General features: G+C 36.7%; 1 protein-coding gene across 1 annotated transcript; it reads right to left on the bottom strand.

Annotated features, from left to right (window-relative positions):
• Positions 1–523: 523 nt before the first annotated feature.
• LOC137925182 (solute carrier family 12 member 9) lies at positions 524–25,307 on the bottom strand. The gene is made up of 20 exons (XM_068768578.1): positions 25,177–25,307; positions 22,474–22,596; positions 20,871–21,005; positions 19,851–19,985; positions 18,569–18,771; positions 17,372–17,576; positions 16,555–16,734; positions 15,880–15,969; positions 15,054–15,169; positions 14,412–14,497; positions 13,481–13,682; positions 12,194–12,325; positions 10,942–11,049; positions 9,771–9,919; positions 8,562–8,753; positions 5,382–5,557; positions 4,062–4,207; positions 3,048–3,145; positions 1,971–2,100; positions 524–1,544 (listed from the first exon to the last, which is right to left on the bottom strand). The coding sequence occupies exons 1-20, from the start codon at positions 25,292–25,294 to the stop codon at positions 1,464–1,466; spliced, it is 2,805 nt and encodes a 934-aa protein (XP_068624679.1). The 5' UTR covers positions 25,295–25,307; the 3' UTR covers positions 524–1,463.
• Positions 25,308–26,069: the final 762 nt, after the last annotated feature.

Raw genomic sequence — 26,069 nt, forward strand, 5'->3', positions numbered from 1 at the left:
AGACACTTTTGTCATATTCCAATCTACAAGATCCTACCTAAAAAAAATTTAATGATATTATCGTCAATTATATTTTAATTTAATTTAAAAATAAAACATACACAGACACAAAAACAGTTTTGAGTGTAATATTAAATAATACCAATCTCATATTACACCAAACACAATGCGGTCGCGTTAATAATGTAATGAATTATTGTCCGCTGGCCTACCCACGCAGTTTAACCAATCAAATACAATTCCAAATTTAAAAATCAAGTACATCGTCCGTAGACTAATTAGTAACTAGGCTGGCGGTCAATGATTCACTACAATTTTAACGCAAACGAACTACAGTCATATCTAGAGATCGGATATTTAAAGTGTTGGCTTAATATAGAAAACACTTACGACAGACAGACAGACAATAACCTACAGACGTTTATGTAGATTGACTCTTAAAATAGTTTTAATTTATCTAATACACTCTGAAGCGGTTTCCATAATTTGTGATCTTGTCTTATATCTTCATAAATACGACTCCGATCATCTGAACTTTAGTCATGCGATACAAAAATTCCTATGGTATTTAATTTTCGTTACATTTATAAATAAAATTAACAGTAAATGTGTCCATGTTTAAAAGCCATATTTATAAGAAAAAAAAACTATTATTAAAAACTTTCCCTAACTAATAAATAAAAGCAATATTTCACGCATTGTATATACTGTAAAAAATATTTATTTTTAATACCATAGAATATACGAGAGGGCTCAGATGATTGTCAAAATGATCACCAGTGATGATGGTACCCAGGATCTGCGATCATCTTAACACTAACAATATTTTGGTGTTAATATGAACATTCTCTAAAACATTTTTCTATCGAATTACCAGTAATTCAGTCACTATTGGTCTCAAACTCATAAGATGCTGTAGTATCCATAGCGCATTCACATTAAGAAAATCTTGCCCAGTTAGATCACAGTTTGATTTAAAAGCCAGAAAGCAGAGTTCACATTGACCAGTTGAAATAAGTTCTTCACAATGTGCTGACGTGTATTTAGTCAATTTTATAAATACTTTACCTATGGATTTTGTAGCACGGTATTGTCGTCATTAAATTAGTAAGCTGTGTTCACATTAACCGATTGAAGTAACCCCATTGGGGTGTACAGACGCGATTTAAAAATTTCAGTAATTAATACCTCACTTATAAGTCGTGGGATGTTCAAGCTAAGCAATAACGTTAGAAAGCGCTGTTCATGTTGACCAGTTGAATTAAGCCGTTCGAATTGTTCAAACGCGTCTATCGTCAATTTCTGAAATTAATACCTCTCCTATTGGTCAAGTGACGCCGTTAATAGTGACAGCCATGAGTGACTACTTTCTTAACGCAAATACTCTATAGTGCAATGGCGTCAATAGTAACGCCAATGGACAATTGACAAAGTGTTTCTGTATTACTTATCTATTCATTTCGCTATAGTGCGGTCGATGTGACTGATTTTAGACCTCTAACTAGTATAGTCGGGGAGAGATCCTTCGTCAGCTCGTCTAATACCTGAAAAAAAAAAGAAATATTAGTTTTCCACTATAACGTTCGTACAGTACCGGGAGATAGATATTGCACATCGGCTTTTGGAAAGAGACATCGACTAATTTCGGCTTCGTAGAGCACTATCTCAGTCTCACATTACCTATGTGACGTTTTATCATTCGTATTTCGTGCGAAAGAAATAACGTCTTTCAAAAGGTCGATGTACAATATTTATCGCCGGGTACTGTAGTTCATTATCGTGTAACGCGAATCGACGTATAAAGTCATGTCCAGAAGTGATCGTCCTGCGACTGAAACAACAATGATGATAATGATTCTTACAATCTCTTGTCATCTCTTCCTCATACTCTTTACACATAGATTGATGTGAGATTCCAAGAGAACTTCCACTTGATACACTTCGTACATCGTAAAGCTAGCCTGGTATACCTTCAAATACTGTTGGCAAAGGGGTTCATCGGCGCTTGTGGCGCGAGCTGGTAGTCGTGGAGGCGGCGGCAGTTGGACAAACGTCACAGCAACTCCCTCAGAGCTGCGCACGCGCATTATACTGTTTACCCTGAAATCATACGCCGACTTGATAAATATTTACCCCCAGGGGTGGCCAAGCTCCTTGATAGTTTAAGCGGTGTTTCAAAATTTCTCGACTATGTCTCTGCCGATTGTCTCTTTCCAAAGATCGAAGTGCAATATTTTTCGCCGGGTACTGTAACTTAAATGAGCGACATTACTTTCCGGTCCCCCTAATAAGAATTTTTTTCATTCATTAAAATAAGTGTTTCGACCTTTAGTAACGCTAAGATCGCACCTACATTACGCGAGCGTTTATTGCCTGCGCCGGCGCATCGGTCAACTTCGGCTATCTCCGACCGCCGCTCGCCTTTGCTCGGGCGCTGGACGCACGCTTCTTACTGTCGCGATTTCTGCCAACTCATTGGCGTTATAAGGCTTTCTTTACATAATTTTCCTTTGCCGTTAAGTTCCTATTTGTACTGTTTAATAGTGAACTTTATTCTTCATTCTTTCTCATCCATCTATCAAAATTAGTTAGTGAACAAACAGACACAGACATAAACTATATAATAAGGCTAATTTACACACAAAAGAGACTATAACTATATATCATAACCTAGTAAACACATTGTACTTTGTGATCAAAAATTAAGTAAGGAATTAAGAATTAGGAAGGCTGGTATTTTTTTCCCTATGTTGGTATGACTGTCTATAACATTTGCAAAGCGTCTGTTTGTCACAAGATGGGATATCATTTGACTCAGCACAATTGAGGTTTTGTATCTCAAGGGCATAAACCGAATCCGGAATATATACTGTTATAAATTTTTTGAGGACTGTACAAAGCGTTGGCAAAACAGAATTTTATCATACGAGGATTATTTTGAACGGAATGAATTTAATTTGGAAGAATAAATAGATAGTTTATATTTTATAAACTAACCCACATTTTATATCACAGTATTATAGATAGTTATGTAAAAAGAATCTTACTTCTGTAGATAGGACATCGGCACCCTGTGGTATATGCTGTCGTCGTCGTCCAGGCTGTCTAACCTGCGGCTGTCTTCCAAAACAGGCCACTCTGGCACCTGCAAATAAATGGAATTTTTTATCTCTATACAGCGAATGTCATGTCATAATTTTTTTTAATTATAGATGGTTCAAAACCATAGTGTATTCTTTTCCTTTCATCCAAAAGATGCCCACTGCAAGGTTATCCCTCGCCCACAGATTATCGCCATGACCAGTCCTGAGCTGCCAACATTCAGCGACTTCCCAAGATCTTAACATGTTATCGCTCTACCTAATGAAGAGCATACCTTATATAGCCAGCATATTGCAATCTTATAAACAGGTTGATAGGAAAAAAAAATAACATTTTACACCTATTTCCATCACCTGTTTAAAGTGATCACTCTGAAATTTACCAATTTACACAAACATTAATTTTATTTTTTCAATTACGACAGATCAATACAGTTTGGCAGTACAAAGTGAGTGACAGATAATATAACGATCTATATATGTATTATAAAAAAATCGCAGTAATCTGAATTTCCAAAGCTCTTTATAATATAAACTATTGATATTTCTACAGGATGTATCAAATATTTATTGATAGCTATACATTCACCCCCATTAAGTTATGCATATATGTGAGATATGAGAGAGAGAGAGAGAAAAAGAGAGACCAATCAACCTGATGAGATTTCAACCTATATACTAACTTATATCTATATTTCTAGAACCATGAGGCTTGAAGAATTGCTCGCCTGAAGTTACAATATCCAGCCGAAAGGTTTTAAAATGGCGACCATGAGCAGGTTGACACGGCATGGTCACGCCCACCACTAGGTTGACCGACGATATAGACATCATGGCGATCTTTGGAGCAGGTATATGCCTTGCTGTGGACGTCAATCAGCTAATATGCTGATAATAAGGCTTGGAGACCAGAAATTTATTACAGCATTTCAAGGGTATAATAGATGGATGGATACTCACGCAATGTATGGATGCGTCGATCCTAAGCAACCGCAGGAGCTGTTCCAAACGTTGTTGCACGGGGCGGCCAGGGTCCAGCGGAGGCAGGCTGGGGTCCACGGCCGGCTGCACGGCGTACGACCGACTGCCCTCTGCAAGGATCACAGCTATCAAACAAACCAAACCACACTTTGTTAACACTAAAATTTCTTTTAATTCATACACAAGTTAAATTTTCAGAGCGACATTAGCGATAGATTTTAACTAACGACCCTTGATCATAAATTCAATTCCTGGAGTCATAGATTATATGATTATAAAACAATCGTCGTTTCAAAAAATAAATGCTCATTACAAGGCATAGGTTTGCACCAAAGGTATCTATGGGGCAATATACCATAACCATTACACTTGGCAAGCGGATTGAAGATCGCAGTGTGATATTATGGTACGCAGAGGACGCTGCTGTCCATCCTCTGAAAACTTGTTAATGAATATTGACAATTAACGCCCATAGTTTGAATTATAAGATTATATCCCAGAAACTAAACCCGCGACTTATGATCGTAAGTCTCAGTTTTTATTTTCGTCGCACAATCAGTTAGGAAAAATTAAAAACGTTATTATTGGATTCAAATCTAATGATATTTTTGGGTAAAATGACAATCGAAAGAAAAAAATTAAAGAGATGGAAGAAATTAGACGGATACGTGAAGCCAAAGTGATCCGGATGGAAGTAAAAAAAAGATAAACAGTAAAGAGAAAACACATAAAATTTAAAGAAGCAATTGAACTCAGCGTGTGAAACCGACTAAGCGATACTATTGGAGTCATCATCGGTAAGATGCAGAACAATATATTACAATTATTAAAATGTAATCAAATAAAGCACTGTATCATGCAGTAAAATAAAGAAAAACAGAATGAAATACAATGAACGAAGTTGGTTATACACACTAATGTGCAGTAATGTACAGTAACATTCATTAGCGTACAACAAAGTCCAGTAATATGCTGTAAAGTATTTTTTTGTTTTTTTCTATACACCCTAAACTACACTCTCCTTCATGTCTCTCATTTACATGCAAAGGTTGTATGGCAGAGATCGCCTCAAACAACAACACGGCCTTTTGTACCTTGTTTCTTCTTTCTTTAGTTATTATGTCTGTTATTTTGTTACATTTCCTTTACGTTTTTTAACACAGTTTTGGTGTACAAAAAAAGTGCAATTAAATAAAGTACAGTAAAATTCGGTATGGTATAATAAAGTCCAAAAATTTACAGTAAAATACAGTAAAGAGCTGTAAAGTATAGTAAGGTGTAATAAAATGTACTGCAGACCTGGTAGTGTGGCTGCAACGTGTACACGCAAACGCAAGTGTTGCCAGCCGCGTGCCGAGCGCACCACGGCGGCCAGCTGCAGCGCGAACAGCGCGGGCACTGTGAACGCATCCTCCCGCGATGCCCGTAGCGGCTCCACCAGCCACACGTCGATATACTTCACGCTAGGTGATCGCCTGTAAAAGTAAAACAAATATAAACTTTCTTTTGAGACAACGAAGAAACGTAACTCAGGTCTAGAACAGAAGTTAAGTGAAAGAAGAAATGCCATGTTAAAAATCTATTTATTGAACCTATTTTAATTGTAAAATAAACTGTGCTTCGACAGGACCGCACTGCCTATTGTAGGTGCAATTTAAAATAAAACTTATTATAAAACGGTTTTATTTAGTTCGACCCGTACGGAATTTGTTTATTTGAGTCAAAATTAGAAATTGAAATTTAAGCACCTTTCCGTTGTCAGATTGATCTGAAATTGGGTACACACATTTAATTTAGATGACAATACAATATAATACAATCAATAACATTATAAATCTAAGATGGTCGCCGATACAAAATGGCGGATTACATATTTTTCCTTAACCCGCTCAATATGGGTATCAAATGAAAGGGCTACACTAGTAAAACACGATGATTATGTCAAAATTTAAAATTCAAGATGGACACCGTTCCAATATGGCGGACTAGGTACATATTTTTCCACAACCACCACAATATGAGTATCAAAAAACCGTTTAACTTAAAAGTTTTTTAAATGTATTTATATTTAGTTTCATACCTATAAGAGACATAGTGTGAAAATATGCATTCATTTTTAATATACTCCCTCTCAACCTTCCTAAACAGTGGTAACCTAGTGATAAGTACGGAGACTGGTGATTGTAAGTCGCAGGTTCGACTCCCGCGATTCAATCTTAACCCTTTCCACTCCAAGGATGTTATGTAGCATCGATAAAATTAAACTAATTATAGTATTTTGCGATTCTAGAATATGTTTTATTCATTCGTGATTCAAACATTTTATTAATAAAAATCTTTCCTGTTTTAAAATTTTCCGCAAAAAGAAGTATTACACCATGTCGAGTATCACTCGACAGTGGAGCTTGTGGAACAAAATTAATGGCGACTGACACTCGCCATTGGAGTGGAAAGGGTTAAACAATTCACATTGTCTACCGGCTCTTGACCCAACGGCCATTAGTTGCACGAGCGATCTGCCCCGCCTACTGCCATTTCAGACGACCAATCTTCGAGCGACGTCGGTGATGTTCTCCTCATTTTTGATTCGCAGCGAAACTCCGAGCATAGCTCTCCCCATTGCTCTCTGATCACATTATCAATACCAACATAGACTGCTCATAGACCTTCGTCTTCAAGCATTGGGGTATTTTAGACGAGATATTTCGAAGCTTCTCGAACACTGCCCATTCGAGTTATTTCGAATAATGATATCTTTCTCTGCCAATTGTATTTTGTAATTAATAAGTAAGACTTCCGCACATGCAGTGGTAGTCGTGCAACAAAATGCACCGCCCGCCAGTCCGCTTATAAATGGCTAAATATTGGTCCTTTTCTTACTTAGGATGGACCGTTGATAAATGGCTAAATATTGGTCCTTTTCTTACTTAGGATGGACCGTTGATAAATGGCTAAATATTGGTCCTTTTCTTACTTAGGATGGACCGTTGATAAATGGCTAAATATTGGTCCTTTTCTTACTTAGGATGGACCGTTGATAAATGGCTAAATATTGGTCCTTTTCTTACTTAGGATGGACCGCTGATAAATGGCTAAATATTGGTCCTTTTATTACTTAGGATGGACCGCTGATAAATGGCTAAATATTGGTCCTTTTCTTACTTAGGATGGACCGTTGATAAATGACTAAATATTGGTCCTTTTCTTACTTAGGATGGACCGCTGATAAATGGCTAAATATTGGTCCTTTTCTTACTTAGGATGGACCGTTGATAAATGGCTAAATATTGGTCCTTTTCTTACTTAGGATGGACCGTTGATAAATGGCTAAATATTGGTCCTTTTCTTACTTAGGATGGACCGCTGATAAATGGCTAAATATTGGTCCTTTTCTTACTTAGGATGGACCGTTGATAAATGGCTAAATATTGGTCCTTTTCTTACTTAGGATGGACCGTTGATAAATGGCTAAATATTGGTCCTTTTCTTACTTAGGATGGACCGCTGATAAATGGCTAAATATTGGTCCTTTTCTTACTTAGGATGGACCGCTGATAAATGGCTAAATATTGGTCCTTTTCTTACTTAGGATGGACCGTTGATAAATGACTAAATATTGGTCCTTTTCTTACTTAGGATGGACCGCTGATAAATGGCTAAATATTGGTCCTTTTCTTACTTAGGATGGACCGTTGATAAATGGCTAAATATTGGTCCTTTTCTTACTTAGGATGGACCGTTGATAAATGGCTAAATATTGGTCCTTTTCTTACTTAGGATGGACCGCTGATAAATGGCTAAATATTGGTCCTTTTCTTACTTAGGATGGACCGTTGATAAATGACTAAATATTGGTCCTTTTCTTACTTAGGATGGACCGTTGATAAATGGCTAAATATTGGTCCTTTTCTTACTTAGGATGGACCGCTGATAAATGGCTAAATATTGGTCCTTTTCTTACTTAGGATGGACCGCTGATAAATGGCTAAATATTGGTCCTTTTCTTACTTAGGATGGACCGTTGATAAATGGCTAAATATTGGTCCTTTTCTTACTTAGGATGGACCGTTGATAAATGGCTAAATATTGGTCCTTTTCTTACTTAGGATGGACCGCTGATAAATGGCTAAATATTGGTCCTTTTCTTACTTAGGATGGACCGTTGATAAATGACTAAATATTGGTCCTTTTCTTACTTAGGATGGACCGTTGATAAATGGCTAAATATTGGTCCTTTTCTTACTTAGGATGGACCGCTGATAAATGGCTAAATATTGGTCCTTTTCTTACTTAGGATGGACCGCTGATAAATGGCTAAATATTGGTCCTTTTCTTACTTAGGATGGACCGCTGATAAATGTGGCTAAATATTGGTCCTTTTTTTACTTAGGATGGACTTCCGCAAGGTAACGCCTGATTCCATTAAAAATTGTAATTAATAATTAAATTTAAAAAACAAAGTCTTGTGATAATTCTTACCTTTCAACAGCAGCCATGTCGAGGAGATGGAAGTGACGGCAGAGGCACACGTTCTTGTCCACGCAGAGCACGTCGCGCACGATGCGCACGTACTCCGCGCATGCGAGACGTGCGTTAATCGTCCGCCGACACGGAAACATTTGTTCACCTCCCTCCAACTCAAACTCTTCACTCTTGTACGGTGACTGTGGACTGTATGTACCGTTATAATCATCACCACCGAATAAAAATGATATACACTGCAAAGCTTTTGCGTCTTCAATTATTTGGTCCCCTTGGTCTTGGCACAAAATTCTTCCAACACGAGCCTACGACGTAATTAAGGTAGCTGAACCGGTCATCACACCCATCTTTGGGGGGAGTGCCTCACAGTGGTCGCGCTATCATGATGATGATACTGAAAGGGTGATTGTTTAGAGGTGTAATAGCATAAAATGGGTGAATGTGTATCTCATTTTACGGTGATACACCCTACTCTCAAATAACTGGTATAAAAAATAATGACGTTATGGTAATATAGCAAAAAAGCATTTTTAAGTAAGATTCAACACATTTTATTATTGTTTACTATCTGTCTATCACTTTGACCTGCTAAAAGTTATTGACCTGTCACAGTCCAAAGGAAAAATAAATTAATGTACTATATATATATATATATATATATATATATATATATATATATATATATATATATATATATATATTTCTGGGTAGTTACTTTACGCAATGTGATAGGATATAGGTGTAAAAATCATACATATCTTTGTTGACAAATGAGCTACCGTGAACCTTATAAAGCTTTTACACTTATAACTAACCACCCTGTACATATTGCTGTACTATCTGTAAAACATTGTATGCCGTACATATTTAAAGGAAATTATTTTTTCCTACCCCATTTCTGCAATCTCTTAATAACTGCCTGTTATATTTTTGTTATCTACAAAGTCCATCAGATTGTATGAAAAACGCCATTTGCGATAAGAACGCCCTCTATACTTGTTCTTTTTTTAATTATTTTATGGATAGATGAAGTATCTCAGATCATTACGGATTTGGAAATAAATTAACAAATTGGGCCATACATATATATACGGGTATAAGATATTAATATTACATTACATATAGTATATATATATATTGCATAGTAATCAATGAGAATGTAATAATAACAGTAGCAGTGCACGATTGTTAAAAAATTAAACTGACTCTCTGAAGAAATCCTTGGGCGGCTGATCATCCCTGAAGCCCAGGAGTACGGTGTCGGGCTTCATAGCACCGAGGCCTGCCAGCCGTGTGAGCTGCGCCGCCCCGCTGCGTACTGACTCCGCCAAGCAGAGCTCCACAAACGCCTTCACCTGTAACCGGCAATGTTCTTTTGAAATTATTTAGATGAATTATATATAGCGTGTATATAAAATTTAATTTTATACACTTTGTTGTACACGTTATACGTACATTGTTACATATATAAAATAGATGGTCTTATCCCAAGTCATTTTTTTTCTACACAACCATAGATATTTTTTCGTCTTTATCTAGACCGCTACTGCTTACTTATTTGTTCACATTTCTTTATTATAATTAATCTTATAGTTAATTTTTAATTATATACGGCCTGGTTACTATAATTATATTTATTTTATTTACTATTTCCTATCTTTAAAATTCATTTACATTATATTTTGTCTAACTTACTTATTTATTCCTTGTGCTTGTGTGAATGCGAATATAATATTTGAAAAATAGGTGGCATTCTCACACTTTAACATCATCCTTATTGACTAATCTTCTTATTCTATTGTCCTTTTAATGTTAGTCTTTTAATGTCCTATTAACCAAAGCATGAAAATAATAAAGTACAAATACCAAAATACCATTATTTTTTCTTTTGTATTCATGTCTGTCTATTTGTTCTGTACAATCTTTGAATTAGCTGGATATTGTTGCTGATATAATAAAGAATACCTAATTAATTACAATATAATAAGATTTGTAAGTATAATATTAAATAGCTTTTTTCACTTTGACTTTACCCTGTGTGCAGCCAAAATACAATACCGAATACTTTGTTCACTTTGGCTGTACCCTGCGTACAGACAAAAGTACAATAGGGAATAGTTTTTTTATTTTTATTTTCTGTACAGTGTGAAAAAAAAGTACAATGACATTTTTTTTTTCATTTTAAATGTACCCTGTATACCAGCCATAGTACGATATTAAAGTTTTTTTTTCCATTTTGGAATTACCCCATGTACAGGCAAAGTACAATATCAAATATTATTTTGTATGTTATATGTAAAGAATCTAGAATGTGTCTTTAACTATATATACACAGCATGATAGAAAAAACAAATGTATGTCAATTTACATAATTTACCTTTAAGTGGTCGATGAGTTTGAGCCAGTATTTTTGTTCTGCGGCCAGAGGATCACCGCTGCCGTCCAGTTCACCCACTCTCACGTGACCAATTACGAATAAGCCACCCTGTAGAAAGCCGATAATTTATATTTATAAAATTCTCAAAATAAATTTTAGAAATATGAGCTTACTATCGACCTTTAGCAAATGGAGAGAAGCTACAAGAACAACAGATAATTTAAATTTGTTCAAAACAAGTTTTTATTTTTTTCAAGAAAAATAAACAATTATCTAAATCAAAATTTCTTTTTTTTTAAACAATTTTTTTTAATAATAACTTTACATTCTTGGATATGAATTTTCTTGAACTGTAAATTTGTTATAATTTTAACCATTGAAGATTCTTTCATTACATTTGGAATGCGTTTTTTTTAATTTTCCAAAGGTCCTGTGAGATATTGGACAAGTTGTTGCGTAGTTTACCGAACGCTGTGTGGCTGAGTAAACAAAATAACATTCACAAAAAAGGAACTTTCTTCAGAATTTATTTCAAAACTTCTCTCTAGATGAACTAGAGCCTTTTTATAAGGCCCATCATAAGCGACCACTTCTCAGATCCTTATGTCATTACTTTTGACACACATTGGCCAAAGATATATCACGTATGATTTACGTGTGTATCACGTAAATGTTAGGAACACACACTCCCTCTCCCTTTAAGATTTTCAAGCCTGATTTGTGAGCTTAAAATAAGAGGCATAAGTAAACAAGCGATCGCCACACGTAGCCTCTTGTAATGTAAAGAAGGAGACAGATATTTAGGTTGTATATGTACAGTAATACCTCGCTTTACGCGAGGGATACGTTCCAAAAAAATCGCGTTAACTGAAATTCGCGTATAACGAGGTTTATGATTAACATAGTCAAAAATTATTTCAAAAATACAAATCATTTTAATCAATCACTAATTCTAGGAACACTTTATACAATACATACTCTTATTTTTTTTACGGAAAAATACATCTATTGTGTTTTGGGTAACGTTTTGTTTACGTTCTTGTAAAATACGTTCATAACACCCAACACTGTTTTTAATTGTTTGACAGATGGTCAAGACACCATAGAGAAGTCGATGACTACATTATATTTATACGCACTCTTTCGCGTAATTCGAGGCATTTGAGCGCGAAATTTGCAATTCGCGTTATAGTGAAACCGCGTATAACGGGGTCGCGTAAAGCGGGGTATTACTGTAATTGTTTTTGTGTACCTTTTTCTGGTCATTAACGAAGTCGATGAGTGGCGCTGATTGTCGTGGTGAAGCCACCAGCAACAGCATCTGCGGCCTCCAGAACTTCACGTGCTCGCGTCGCGGGTCCAGAAGTAGAAGGTACTTGCGCACCTGCAAAAAGAATAGAACAGCGTAAACATATCTTTCTTACGGATACAGAATGTTTTTAATAGTGCTTTTTGTAAACTAACAATTTATTTAATAACCACATGTAACACAAATCCCTAGATATTAAAGTTTATAACATATTGATAATACATTAAAAACAATATTTGTTTTAATTTTGGGCAAAGTATAGTTAGTACAGTTTTTAAAACAATGAATAGCAGAAATCTGTATTTTTGTACTCATTAACAACTCCGCACAAACTATATTAAATTAAAAAATTAAATGATAAAAAATAAAGTTTTTTTTTTCAGAATTATTTAAATAATTTAAAGTAGAGTAGAGCAGAGTGAAAGGTGTAGCATACAAGGTGTTTTTAAAACTGTTATCTTTTAATATCTCAATAAATCTATGCATATTTTTTTGTTTCACATATACATCTTTAAATCGCATATTATTTCTTTATTAATGTATTTAAAGTCTTTTGTTAAAATATAATATGATATGAAAGAGTGGAGTAAGGTGAATTGAATTAGAGCGAAGTAAAATGAAATAGAATATAATACAATAGAATTCCTTCTTTTACTCTACAGAATGATTGGTATTATATGATAATTATTGTTCACTATCTGTCCATGCATTTTTTGTACTGCCAACATTCATCAGCCTGTTCTTCGAATACAAAAAAAAATTAATGTTACATATTTCAGATCACTCTGAAATATGTGATGACTTTATAAGGTTGACTGTAAATACTTGCTTTAATTTTTTTTGCTGGCAAATATCTTTAAAGCTTTCACATGACCAATCACCCTGTATACAGCTATGTACGTTGCTTTTTCCATACATCACAAGGCATATATAAGTATTTTTTTTTATGACCCCTGCTATTGAGGGCCTCTCGTACCCGTATCTTGTGGTGGGACAGGGTCTTTTTTAGGCAATTTATTTTATTCACTTAGTTTTTTTTTTATTTCCGTTTTCTGTTTTCCTCTGCTTCCATTCTTCACATGATCTTTCATTCCATTCTTTTATACCACATTTCTTCTTTCTTACCCTTTTGCTCTGTTCGTCTATCATTCTTCCCTTTTTCTTTTTACATTTTTTGATGTATAAGTATTAAAAGTGAACATACATATTCATTTGAAGAAATATTAATACCTGATGGAATATAAGCGCTTGGCTCAAGCTGCCCCACTTGGGGTCCGCGGCGGCTGGTGACAGGAAGTGGAGCGCGAGCACCAGCGCACAGCACGCCAGGGCTGCGCCACTAGCATACGCCGGCCGCAGAGCGAACACCAGTGAAGCAGACCCGACCATACCCATGAGGGCTGTCACCCACGAGAAATACTTGAAGGTCGGCCTGGTAATAGTTAAAAACAAATCATATCAATATTAACACAAGGCGTATGAAGTTTCCCTATTCTTCTATAGGTGGCGCTACTTGTACTTACTACTAGAACATAGCTCTTCTACAAGAACAACAGATAAGAAATTAAAAAACTGAATGACTATTGTGGAATCTTTTCACTCCGTCACTCCACCAATAGAGCCCACCACCACCTTCAAATTATCATGCGTAAGGCATAAAAGATCATAAGTGACTGTCCCATGTGCATTGTCTATATCTGACATGAATAAACTTCTTTTAAGGTTTGGAGGGAAATAAAAAAAAACTTTTGGTTTTGTGATACTCTGTAAGGTGCGGGAGGAGGGAGGGGGGGGGGAGCAGTTTTATAGGATTCATCAATAAAATCTCTGTTGGACGCTGTGAGGCGAAGGGCCCTGGTAACTCCATACGGACGCTACCCCTCCATGATTGTTCGTACGTTAATCCATCGTTCACCTCAGGTTGCTAAAGCCAGTGTGAATTTAGGGCCCCCACTCTAAATGCTGACGTATGAAAAATAACACTTATCTAGTCATCAACGTTGTCTTCAATTATGTCAATCTCGAAAAAACCTAACATTTACGTTTATTTTTGACAACAAAAGAAATAACAAAAACGACACCCCAGCAAAGACATGAGTAATCACGTTCATTGGTTAAATAGTACAAAAGCTGATGTATTTTCGCTTCGCTGGTTTGGTACCTGAAGTTAGGTGCGGAAGCGAGATCCAATCCCAGGCATGCCAGGTTGATGGCGAAGTAGCTGGTGATGAACAGCACTGAGTTGACCTGGAAACCAAATATTTATTTATATTATTTTTACATACTTTTTCACACGTATTATATTTACTAAAATTAAAATATAATCTATATTACTGTTACAAATCACGAGTTACAGAATCCTCTAAATAATAAACACGGAACCCTAGGATCAAGAAGCGCCGTAAACACGCGTGACCTGGAAGTTATTTATAGATTTTTGTGTACGGTTCTCGGAAACTCTAACCGAGTACTATCTCGAACTTACTAGAACCTTATCTGTAGTATAAATAGGTGTACTGGATGTCGACAGTTTAGTGTTATTCGAGTTATAAGATTAGGATCTACGATCAGTGATAAAAAGTGACTATTTAGTAAGTTATTTCGACTGTGATTTCTTAAGCGATTTGGAAGCGTAGTTTGGACTAAGCAAAAGCATACTTTGTGTTAAAGTAGGGTAACCATCTGATTTGTGAATAAAGGACTAAGAACCAGAGGTGATTCATTTCGAGTCAGAACCCACGGTACGTAACATTACATTGGCATTTATAAGCGGCGTAAACAGATTTTTTATCGCAATACTTACTTGAGCAATCGCATTCAGCGAATCAGCCATGATGCCGAATTGAACCAAAAGCCAGGAAGCTAGAACCGCCATTACTGGATTACCGCTGTGATTGGCCATTGGCCTCAGCAGAAAACCTGGTATAAATTTAAAAACATATAACGATGCATTTATACAATCTATTGGTGTGTGTATATTTATAATAACACCCTGTACTCATGAGTCTAAAATTATTAATTCTTCATTTATTTTCCAAAAAAAATAGCTGTATACTTTTTATAATTTAAAAGCTAGAGGTTACCTGAGAGATGTTTTTAAACAAATAGGCACTCTAACGGTTGCTTCGTTAAACATTTTTAATAACATTATTTATGCGCCATTATTTTAACTCTTATTTAAAAATAGAGACAGAGACGTAAATACAAGAAATAAAAAAAAATCGTAACGCCCTAAATTTCCAAAACCTAACAAATCGTTAATTGCTTTGTGTGTACGCATATATAATTTTTACCAAATATCATAGCCCTTCCGTTTCTTAGTTTAAAATATAAAATTAATAGTATATTTTTAAATAAATCTTATTATAGCATTTGGGAGTATATAACATAGTTACCGCATAAAAAATTGTAAAATTTTATTTATAAGGGCAACTGTTGAGTTTCTCTGGCTTTTCACAACAGGTCAGCGTTTCGAGTCGTTGGTAGCTTACCATTTATAATGTTAAAATAAACGACGATTCAAAAGCGCGTGTAAATGCCTACTTGGATAAAGGTATTTTTAATTTTGAATATGAAATTTATTCTTCTAAGTACAATTAAAATAAAAAATATATATATCAAAAACTTACCATAGATATTGTCTTTGGCCAATGCCTCTAGCACTCTAGACGCGCCGATTAGATTTGACAGCCCAGCCGAAAATGTTGCCATCAACATACCTTGGAAACGATATTATACTTCTCGTTATATATAAAATTATTGCGATTATTTATTGGACTGTATTGTGATAGTTAGGGTTTATTTTTAAAAGCTAAAGCTAAACTCGCAGGACGATACAGCAAAGAAACAAATAGCTTTATTAACACAAATTTTTACTCTTATTATGACAATGTAATCGCCAAAAAAACCCGTCGCTTGAGATCTTTCCAGATCAAGCAGCCTTAGGAACCCATGGAACTTTAATTTGGAGGGTTGATTTAATGATTTAATTCGATTTGAATTTAGTTATAATTTTTATGAAATTGGACTACACAAGTGGTCACTGTTAATGATTCTACATGGATATTAATTTTAATAAATTAATCGACATGATAGGCATTTACCCCCTCCCGTAACCCCCCCCCACATGTTGCCATCATGACCGTTTTTGCGCTTTGTGCTTTCAAGAACTTTCTTACATCTGAACAATGTCCTAGTAGGGGGCATAGCCACGCCGCGTACGGCTTCTGGTCGCCAATTGAGAACATACCGTCCCCAAAATTAATAAATAGTATTAATGAAGAAAACGCGTGTCTGGTACTTACCAACAGCTATAAACGGTGGCCAGATGTTTATGGGCAACAGATACACGTAGTTGTTCTGAAGGAGCTCACGGGAACAGGTCGCTGCGGTCAGAAGACTGAGGGCTCCGTACGATAGCGCTGTGAACAGCAGAGCCCACAGCGTGCCCGCGGGAATACTGCGTGAAGGGTTCTTCAGCTCGCCTAGTGAATTAATAATCATTTTCAACTTATTATATCAATAATTAAGCTATATGATGTCAACTGATGGACATAAGCCTCCTCCAATTGGACCAGAAGTAAGTGGCCCGCATGCAACGTTTTATGGGAACATTAAAAAGGTCATATATTCACTTTCTAGTTAGACATTACGCCTCTTTAGCCCTCTTTTTAAGTTCAAAAGAAACTTTACACAACGCGTAGCTTAAAACGAACTTGAACAAAAAAAAAGCCAACCGTCAAACGCTCGAAGTTCAAGGCGAACTATCGAACGTGCGAAGATCAAACTTAACTGTCAAAAGCATGAAATTAAGGAAAAATTGTGAATCGCGCGAAGTGAGGACCAAACTGTGAAACGCGTTAAGTGCGAAGCCAACTGTCAAACAGGCGGAGTTCAAGGCCAACTATCCAACGTGTGAAGATCAAACTTAACTGTTAAAAGCATGAAATTAAGGAAAAATTGTGAATCGCGCGAAGTGTGGACTGAACTGTGAAACGCACTAAATTCAAAGCCAACAGTCAAAAGCATATAATTAAGAGTGAAAGGTCAAACGCGCGAAGTTCAGACCGAACTATCAAACGTACGATGTTCAAAGCGGACTGCAAAAGTGAAGAAACTGACCGCTCATGTTTGCACCGGCCATGACCCCGGTGACGCCTGTGAAGAGCACGCCGAACACTGAGGCGAAGTCCACGCGCTCGCCGATGCTCGTGGTGTAGTCCCGAGCGTAATCCGCATACAAGTTCCCCCGGAGAGTTGCAGCGCTCAGTCCTGTATATGCGAACTGCGTGGCGTTCACCAGCTGATTCATATCAGGTTTGTCTATCTGCAAAGTTTTAATTTCACATTATTATCATTCATGTCTTTAAACTCTATATGTGCAGATGCTTCGTATATGTCTCCTATACATTAACATCTTGTTCTTTGATTAATTTAAATTCAACCATGAAAGATTACGCACTTTATTTATTTATTTAATATACTTTATTGTACACGATAAGATACATTTAATAAGTTTTACAATAATATACAGAAATGTACAATGGGCGATCTTATCACACAAGGCAATCTCTTACAGACAACCATAGTAAGGAAAAGATAAAAGTACTTACGAAGGGTAGTTCACGTGTACAAAAAAAAAACATATTCACAAACAAATGAACATAAATATATATAGACATACATACATACGTATATAACATACATACTTATAATAAAAAAGGTTTAATACATATTATAAATATAATATAATAATAAATAAAAACATCTAATTATTGGTAAACATATTAAGTACCATTTAAGTTTACGTACACTTACTTAAAACAAACATAATTTATAACAAAAAACATACTTAAACTTACATACATACGTATATAACATACATACTTATAATAAAAAAGTTTTAATAAATAAAAACATCTAACTGACTTCGATCAGTATTGGTTCGATCGAACTTGCCTCGGAAAGAAACAAGAAGAAAAAGAAATGAACTAAGAGATAGATAATTATAGGTCTAGTAAATGGTTCTTAACCTTTTTCTTGAAAATAGGTAGTGAGTTAGCACGTCTTTATATTTGTTATATGTATTTATTATTTTTTTATTGTACTATGAAAGGCCTGTAACTTTTAAGAGAATTAGGTTCCACTAGTTTAACGGGTGGAGGTGCGTTATATGCGATGGCGTCCGAACTGAAACTGGTGTTCGAATTTCAAAATTCAAACGTGCAAAATTAAAACAAAAGCAATGAGGCCGCAGTGGCCAGGAATACGTTTTTACATGAACACTACAAAGTACTTAGTAAATAATAATTGACTCACCATAGAGGATCCGGTGACGAAGAAGCTTATGAAAGCGCTGCCCAGGCAGACCAGCATGGTGACCCAGATGGCGAGACTGGTGCGGGCGAACAGCGAAGCCCCCGCCAGAGAAACACCCAAACCCACACCGTTCAACAGCGTGCGGTACAGAAACCTGAACCACCAGCCGTTTGGTAGACCTGGATTCTCTCCCACCAGGTAACCTGTACAGAATTAAATCATCAAATCTTTTCATTCGACGTCCAGAGTCCTTACGAGCTGCGATACATTTATCGTTGTGGCGATCAAAAGGACTCACACCAAATGGTCGTATCTTCAGTTACGCAAAGATCGCACCTATATTGCGCGAGCGGTTATTGTCTGCGCTGGCGCATCGGTCAACTTCGGCTATCTCCGGCCACCGCTTGCTCGAGCGCTAGACGCACGCATCTTCATACCGCGATTTGTCAACTCATTTGCAACGTAATGAGCCTTACATTATACAAATGACTTAAAATTAGTAATTTAAAATGATACTTTTTATAATTTTGTACTAAGTTTTTATGGACCCCCTGTAGGTAAAATCCTACCCAAAAGTTTACCATTTTTCTCTATCTTTGGCAACTTGGACCCATCCGTGATCTGCCGTAGTCACGATCTCATCAGCCCATCTGGCATTAGGTCTGCCTCTCGCTCTGGTACGACATGGTCCCGTCCATTTTGAAATATGGGCATATGCCTTACTAAATGTAAATTATCTTTACCTATGTTTTCGTTCATGTTAACTCATCTTTTAAATAGACAAATCTATTCGCTAAAGGACACATGCATCTGGCGTCTTCCAACGCCTTTCACAAGCTCGTCTCCACCTTGTGGGTGGACTCTTTAATCTATGACTTCCACTACAGAACCTTAGAACTAATCTGCATGCAAGGTTAACAAATTTAAAGCTTATCAAATAAAAATTAAAAAACAAAACTCATAGGGGAAGCTCAAACTTATTGAAGTTTCCATCAAACTAGGCTTTCTTCTTCTTCTAATGACATACATAAGTGGTCACTGAATTATAAAGTGGGCATTAATATGTTTAAATAAATATAGTAATAATCAGCAGGCTATATAGCGCCCAGAACAGATGCCCGCTAGAGCCTTAAGATTTAGTAATGGACACCACAGCCCGATAGTTAAGGTTGTCGGAAGGCACTGAATGCAGGTCACATCCTACCAATCCTACCAAAAATCTCTGGGAGACACATATCTCCAGCAGTGGAGTTCTTGCAGCTAAACGATGATAAATACTAACCGCTGACTCCGAAATTTTCCACCAGGGCCTCCGTGCATGCTGATATGCAAAGAGCGCTGGAAACCACGTTTGCGAAGAAGAATAACGTTCCGATAGCGCCACCGAATTCTGGACCTAATGTCCTACTGATCATGACTGATTTTTCATTAAGGCTCTTATTGTACTTGTTGAGTTTCTGACCGGCTTTTACAATATCAACATTCTGAGCCAGTGGTAGCTTACTGCTTATAATGTTTTAAAAAGTGCGTGTAAAAGTGTGGTTAAATGAAGACATTTTGAATTTGAATTCTAATAAGATAGTTAATTGTATTTACAAAGGAAAGAAGTACTGTACATCAACCGGCATCTTAAGTATTATTAGGAGTGCTGTCATATACGTGTGCCATTATTAACTTCAATGCACATATTTTGTACTTTTAAAAAGCGTGAAACGAGCTCTCAATCTTTACTACCTTAGCAATGGTTTAGTCTAAGCATCCTTTTCACACAGCCACCTCGAACTCAAGAAATCATAGCCATGTAAGCTAAATCAAAATAACCTATTAGATTTTTGAAATGCACAAGGAAATGTACTCTATAGTACAAACTTTAAGGATCATTTTCATTTGATTAAATCATTATTTTATTTTCATACAACAAAACCTCACTTTGCGCCGTGGTTACGTTCCAAAAAAAACGCGAAACAAAGTGAATTAGTTTTCTGCAGCAAACCATGTAAAACTAATAAAAGTAAAAACAAACAAAGTAAATATAAACATTAAAAAAAGAAAAATAAAATAAAGATTTATTACATACACACAAAAAAAAGTAAACATGAAAAAGAATTTCCAAATTTTGGCAAGGCGCTATTAGAAACATGTGCAGCCTTCTTTAAAAAAAAATGAAGACACGAACCCAAAACAACGCAACCTCAAAAATCTTACGACGCACAGTAAAAATTAGTACTTAATTTCGAAAAAATGCAAGACGAAACGACGCGGGCGTATTGGTGTATAAATATTAAATTTTAAAAAAGGATACAGTAGACTCCTCCTCCTTCCACCGCCCCGTTGGTGGATATCGCACATATTGACGTAACCGTGAAAAACACTATTAGATATGCCAGGCCAAACTGTCCTAAAGTAACTAGAAGCCCAGCATTCCCCACTAGGTAACCTGAAACATACAAAAGATGTTATAACTCTCCTTTTTCACTTCTTCTAAACGCTCATAAAATTTAACTAGTTCCGATGGACCTTGCAGCTACATCTGTCTCCGGCTGCATCAGTCTAGGAGAAGCCACTCTCTCCTCCGCTCCTTCGACGGCTCACGAGCAACCGAAACCCACCAAGCCCCAAACCGGGACCTCTTCATCTGCCGATGAACTCAAAGCCCTCGCGCAATACCTTACCAATATAGACCTCGACGAGGTCTGCATACTTGCCGTGAAACTCATCAAAGCCTCCGATCCTTCGGAACGCTTTTTCTGTATCGCGTAGCATTCGGGATTTTTCGCCGCCCTTATAGTGGAATTTAAATAGAATCCGCTCCCCTTTTCGACGTCAAGACATGCGCCTCACATCGAGCGACTTCGATCACAGAATAGTTCATCACTTCTATACACATGACTCGGCAGCCGCGCCTACCTAACCCGCTTACAAGCGAGGGCGATCTGGAGAGGCCCGTGTCACTCTCGACCTCCGAGTAGTCCTCGATTCGCATAACATACACCACACCTCATTCACTACACTATACAACTACACGGGTATAGTCCATCTACGTGTGTGCGTTTTAGTTGTAACTGGTGTACGATCACCCCGCGTACATTTTTAGTCCACGGATCTCCTGTTTCCGCGGATTCAATTTCTATGAAGCTCCACAAAGCCTAAATCGGCTAACAGCATAACTTCAAACACATCAAATGCATGCAGATACATTCTCTTTCTCTACCATATTCCAAAAACTAAGGTAAGATTTTATACTGTATTCGTTTTTAATGCACGTATTGACTAAATGTACAGATAAAAAAAATATAAATGTGATTTTTGTATAAACTAAAGTCAATTAATGAACAATAAGTTACATCGTTGCAATACAAATTAACTTTATCATAGAAAAACAAAACTGTTTTGTTTAGCGACAAATTTAAAATATTCATAAATTATTAGCAGATATCTTAGTCAGACCGGGGTAATGACTTATTGGAGAAAAATGAGTCATGTTTTTTTAAATTTTATGACTGGTTCTGAAGAAAAAATATTATATATTGTAGCGAAAGGGTTAAATCTAAAATTATATTCTCAAATAAATCTTCTTTTAGCATTCAAGTGTTTTTAATTGATAGAAATATGTGGATCTTGTTTTGTTGACTTATTGGCACGGTTGATATTATAATGTACATATAAAAAATTGTAAAACTTCATTACCTCATGCCGGCTCTTCTCGACATATAGTTCCTAGACGCTTACTACATATAATGTTAAAATAATCGACGATTCAAAAGCGCATGTAAATGCCTACATAAATAAACATATTTTGTTTTTTTTTTTAATCTATCAAAAAGAACGTATAGAAAACATCATAGATAGATCGTCAAAAATATTATTGACTATCTAACATTAAAAGCCTTATTCCACAAACTTACCCATTCTGATGAACACCAAAGCGCTGAACATAGACAGCACCACCGGACAGAAAACTCCAGCAAAGGTGCCCACCTTCTTAATTCCAGGTGCCTCCGACCTGAACTCTCCAAACTCCACATATCCTGGAAACAATTTAAGAAAATATTTCTGACTAATCAAACTGTTTTGAGAAGGATCATATATTACTAATTGCTACCCCAAAATAGTGAATAGACCAAGTATTAATTCTAGCCTTAGAATTTTTTTATCATTTTATTTCAGCCAATAGTCAACCACTGCATGGCATAGGCCTTCATCTAAAGAAATCCAATAGAATACAATAATCGCCACACTTGGCAGGCGGGTTGGTGAGAAGTGTGTATTATGACACACAGAGGTCGCTGCTGCTCATCCTCTGGAACCTTATTTGTGACCAGTAGCATTTAAAGTGTGAATTATATAACATTATCCCGGGAATCGAACCCGAAAGAGCCCTCTACTGCTATATTATATTGCAATAAAAAAAATATTTTAAAAATGGCACAGAACCCTAATTTTGCAGGCTAGTAAAATAGAAAGTCTACAAAATTTTATCTTCAAAATTTTCAAAAAGGAAAATATCGTTATTTATATATTTATACTTTACACACCTGAATCAATAAGATATTTAAAATGCCATACACTATATACACGTAATAAATATATCTTTAAACTAGCTAAACCCGCAAACGTTGCTTTGCAAAAAAAATAAAGTTTTTAATTAACAAATAAAAAATAAGGGTTGATCGTAGAGGGGTGAAAATTTAGGTTTGTATGTATTTTTGTATGCTGTATCATAAAAAAATAAAAACAAAAAATTTTGCATAAAAAATAAAATAAAAAATTTAAGAGTGCACCACCCTTATCACTTAGGGGTATGGAAAATATATAGTAGCCGATTCTCAGACCTACTTAATACGCATATTAAATTTGGTAAAAATCGGTCAAGCCGTTTCGGAGGAGTACGGTAACTTTGTGACATGGAAATTTTATATATTAGATTACGGAATATTATATTTACGTAAAATTAAACATACACGTTCAAATATTATATATAGTCAACAATATTATCTTATTTTTCTAAATTCATACTTTCTTTTTCAACCTTCCTTGATGATAAATTCAGTATAGGATTCCATCATATCCCTCAAATTTCTTTAATAAATGAACCTTTACCCAGGGTCACCCTGACCTTCTTGTCTGTCCACTGTGGTAGTTCCTCCATAACCTTAAAGCCGCGGCGAATATCTTTTCTGCGCGCTACATTAGTTCGTCTACATGCCTTTTAATTAAAATCAATCCCGACGACAAATCCTTGGCAATGAACACGAGCACATAAAATGTATTTCTTTTATTTTCATATACTAGAGCAAAACAAATCAATACGTCAGCTGATAGGCGCCCCACGGCAAAACTCCTTCCACAAAGATCGCAACAATGAACCGCTATTGCCGCCTACATACAGCTACTTCCGATGTCTTATATTTCCCTCCCAAGAGCGTACTCGAGTTAATAATTAAATATTATATATCCATTATTGCATCCCTAGGTAAAATATAAATAAATATAAAACCTTCCAAGCACTTTCCAGGCACAGTTGCAAACATATTCACTGTCAAGTTTAAACTGATAACGTATTATTGACCGATCCACACTCCCTCCACTTGTCAATACAAACTTGAAAGTCAAGTTCAAGTGCATACAGTATTGTTATTACGTATTATTTTCATAATAATTTATATAAGATAAATACTACTTCGATTCTGTTGAAATAGAAGCAGTTAGTCCGGGGGCTTTTACAGCTTCATCGGAACTAAGTTCACGGAAGGGTCAGTGAACTTAAAAATAAAACAGAACTTGGACAGAGGCATTCCAGTTGTACGATGACGTTCGCATGTTGTAAACCGCTCTACCCGAGTAGAGCTGTGTGGTGTTGATGTTGTGTATGCGGCTTGGGACGGCAGCGTGGACCACAGGCGAGCCGAGGATGGATCCGGATCCAACCTCGGTTCGCCCACGCTGTTCGTGATTAGTGGAGCACGCGGCCGACCCCTACGAACGGATGTTGTGCTGTGATGAGTAGTATGTTGTTCTAATGTAAATGACGTGATAAAGATAAATACCATAGTTATATTCACTATTACCTTATTCTCGTGTTTATATCTATGTCCTCTAAGTGTGTGTGTGTAGTTTGCGCCTGCGTATGTGTGTGTGGAGGTGGGATAGAACGCATGTGTGCGTGCGTATAACTTCAGCGTAATCTCCTTAAGTTTTTTACAATAAGAACGCTCTATAAAGCATAAGTGTTAACTTATAAAAATAACTTCAATAGGATCTAATGTTACCTTACCGTAATGTTAAGCCCCTGTAAGGCATGGACCTCCTCCAAAGGTCGTCATGATGTCCGGCCTGTTAGAACCCGTATCCAGGGAATCCTTACGACTCATTATGTCATAGATTCACCTAGAGTTGGGTCAACCGATGCCACGTATATGTGATTCTCTTATATACATAATATATACATACACACACATATATATACATTAACAAACGAGCTCTTTTTCAAATTATGACATTACTTTTGTATCACTTGTATGTATTTTATATGTATTTCTCCTTTTTGTATAACATTTTAGTACTATTACGTAAGGAGTAGAAAGGATTTACTGTTAATTTTATCCCACCTTCTCCAGATGGTCTTGGCGGTGGTGATCTGCTGAACCTGGTGCGAAGCTTATGCATGAGACCTGGAACACGTGGACTGTTGGTACTTGGCGATAACGGGTCCAATGTATCCGCCATTATGCTTGGCTTCGTCACTGTACAAACAAAAGAAATTATTATCAATGTATTAATCTAAAACATGTATATGTGCGATGAAGGAGAACCTCACGAAAGCGCCATGGGGAAATAATTTAAAAATTTAGAGACGACGCACAGATCAAAGACGAATATAAGAAAAAACTGTATGGTCCATTTTAGTAAATTTCTTCTATTTATTCGTTAAAACAAATACAACAATGAAGAGATTAAAAGTGTAACCATCTCATCATCAGCGAAAAACTAAGTCAGCCAGAGTTAACTTTTTTTTTTGTTTCGGGGCTGGGGGGGAATCTTTCAGACGTTCAAGATGCCCCGCCTCTGGGGGAGGACAGAGGTATGTTGGATTCCTACCCACTTAACCTCCCACGGTGGTCGCTCTCTGCGCTATAAGGGGGACCGCGGTATCTCCCGGTCAGGGATCGATTCTAGATAGCTCGTCCTTGGGTATCATCGTCCGCCTCAGAGTCGCCGAAGCAAGTGGGAGTTTAGGGCCCCCCACCCTAAACTCCCGCGACTCCGAAGGCCCCGTTTATGGTAGGGGAACACCATTCACCAGAAGGCCGTCGCGAGGCACTTCCTTGCGCTGACTGCGTCGTCTCCGAGCGGGATCTGTCCTCTGCCGATCCCGTTCGACCGCCTCCTTCTGAACCATGACGGTCTCATGCCTATGACCAGCTCAGCATCGCCGACACGACTGCTGGCAAGGAAAGATCCTGTCCGATCTCGTGCGCCAGTATCCGCCGCTCCGACTGCC

The sequence above is a fragment of the Battus philenor genome, unplaced genomic scaffold (genome assembly GCF_028537555.1).
Source record: "Battus philenor isolate CCGP_79_NKW_IND1 unplaced genomic scaffold, ilBatPhil1.0.hap1 SCAF_26, whole genome shotgun sequence".
NCBI lineage: Eukaryota > Metazoa > Arthropoda > Insecta > Lepidoptera > Papilionidae > Battus > Battus philenor.

Coding starts and splice junctions, on each gene's coding strand:
- LOC137925182 (XM_068768578.1), bottom strand. CDS start 25,294: ATGGCGGATACATTGGACCCGTTATCGCCAAGTACCAACAGTCCACGT. Junction 11,050..12,193: donor TCGTTAATGACCAGAAAAAG/GTACACAAAAAC, acceptor GGCTTTCTACAG/GGTGGCTTATTCGTAATTGG. Junction 1,545..1,970: donor TTTGCCAACAGTATTTGAAG/GTATACCAGGCT, acceptor TTTTTTTTTCAG/GTATTAGACGAGCTGACGAA.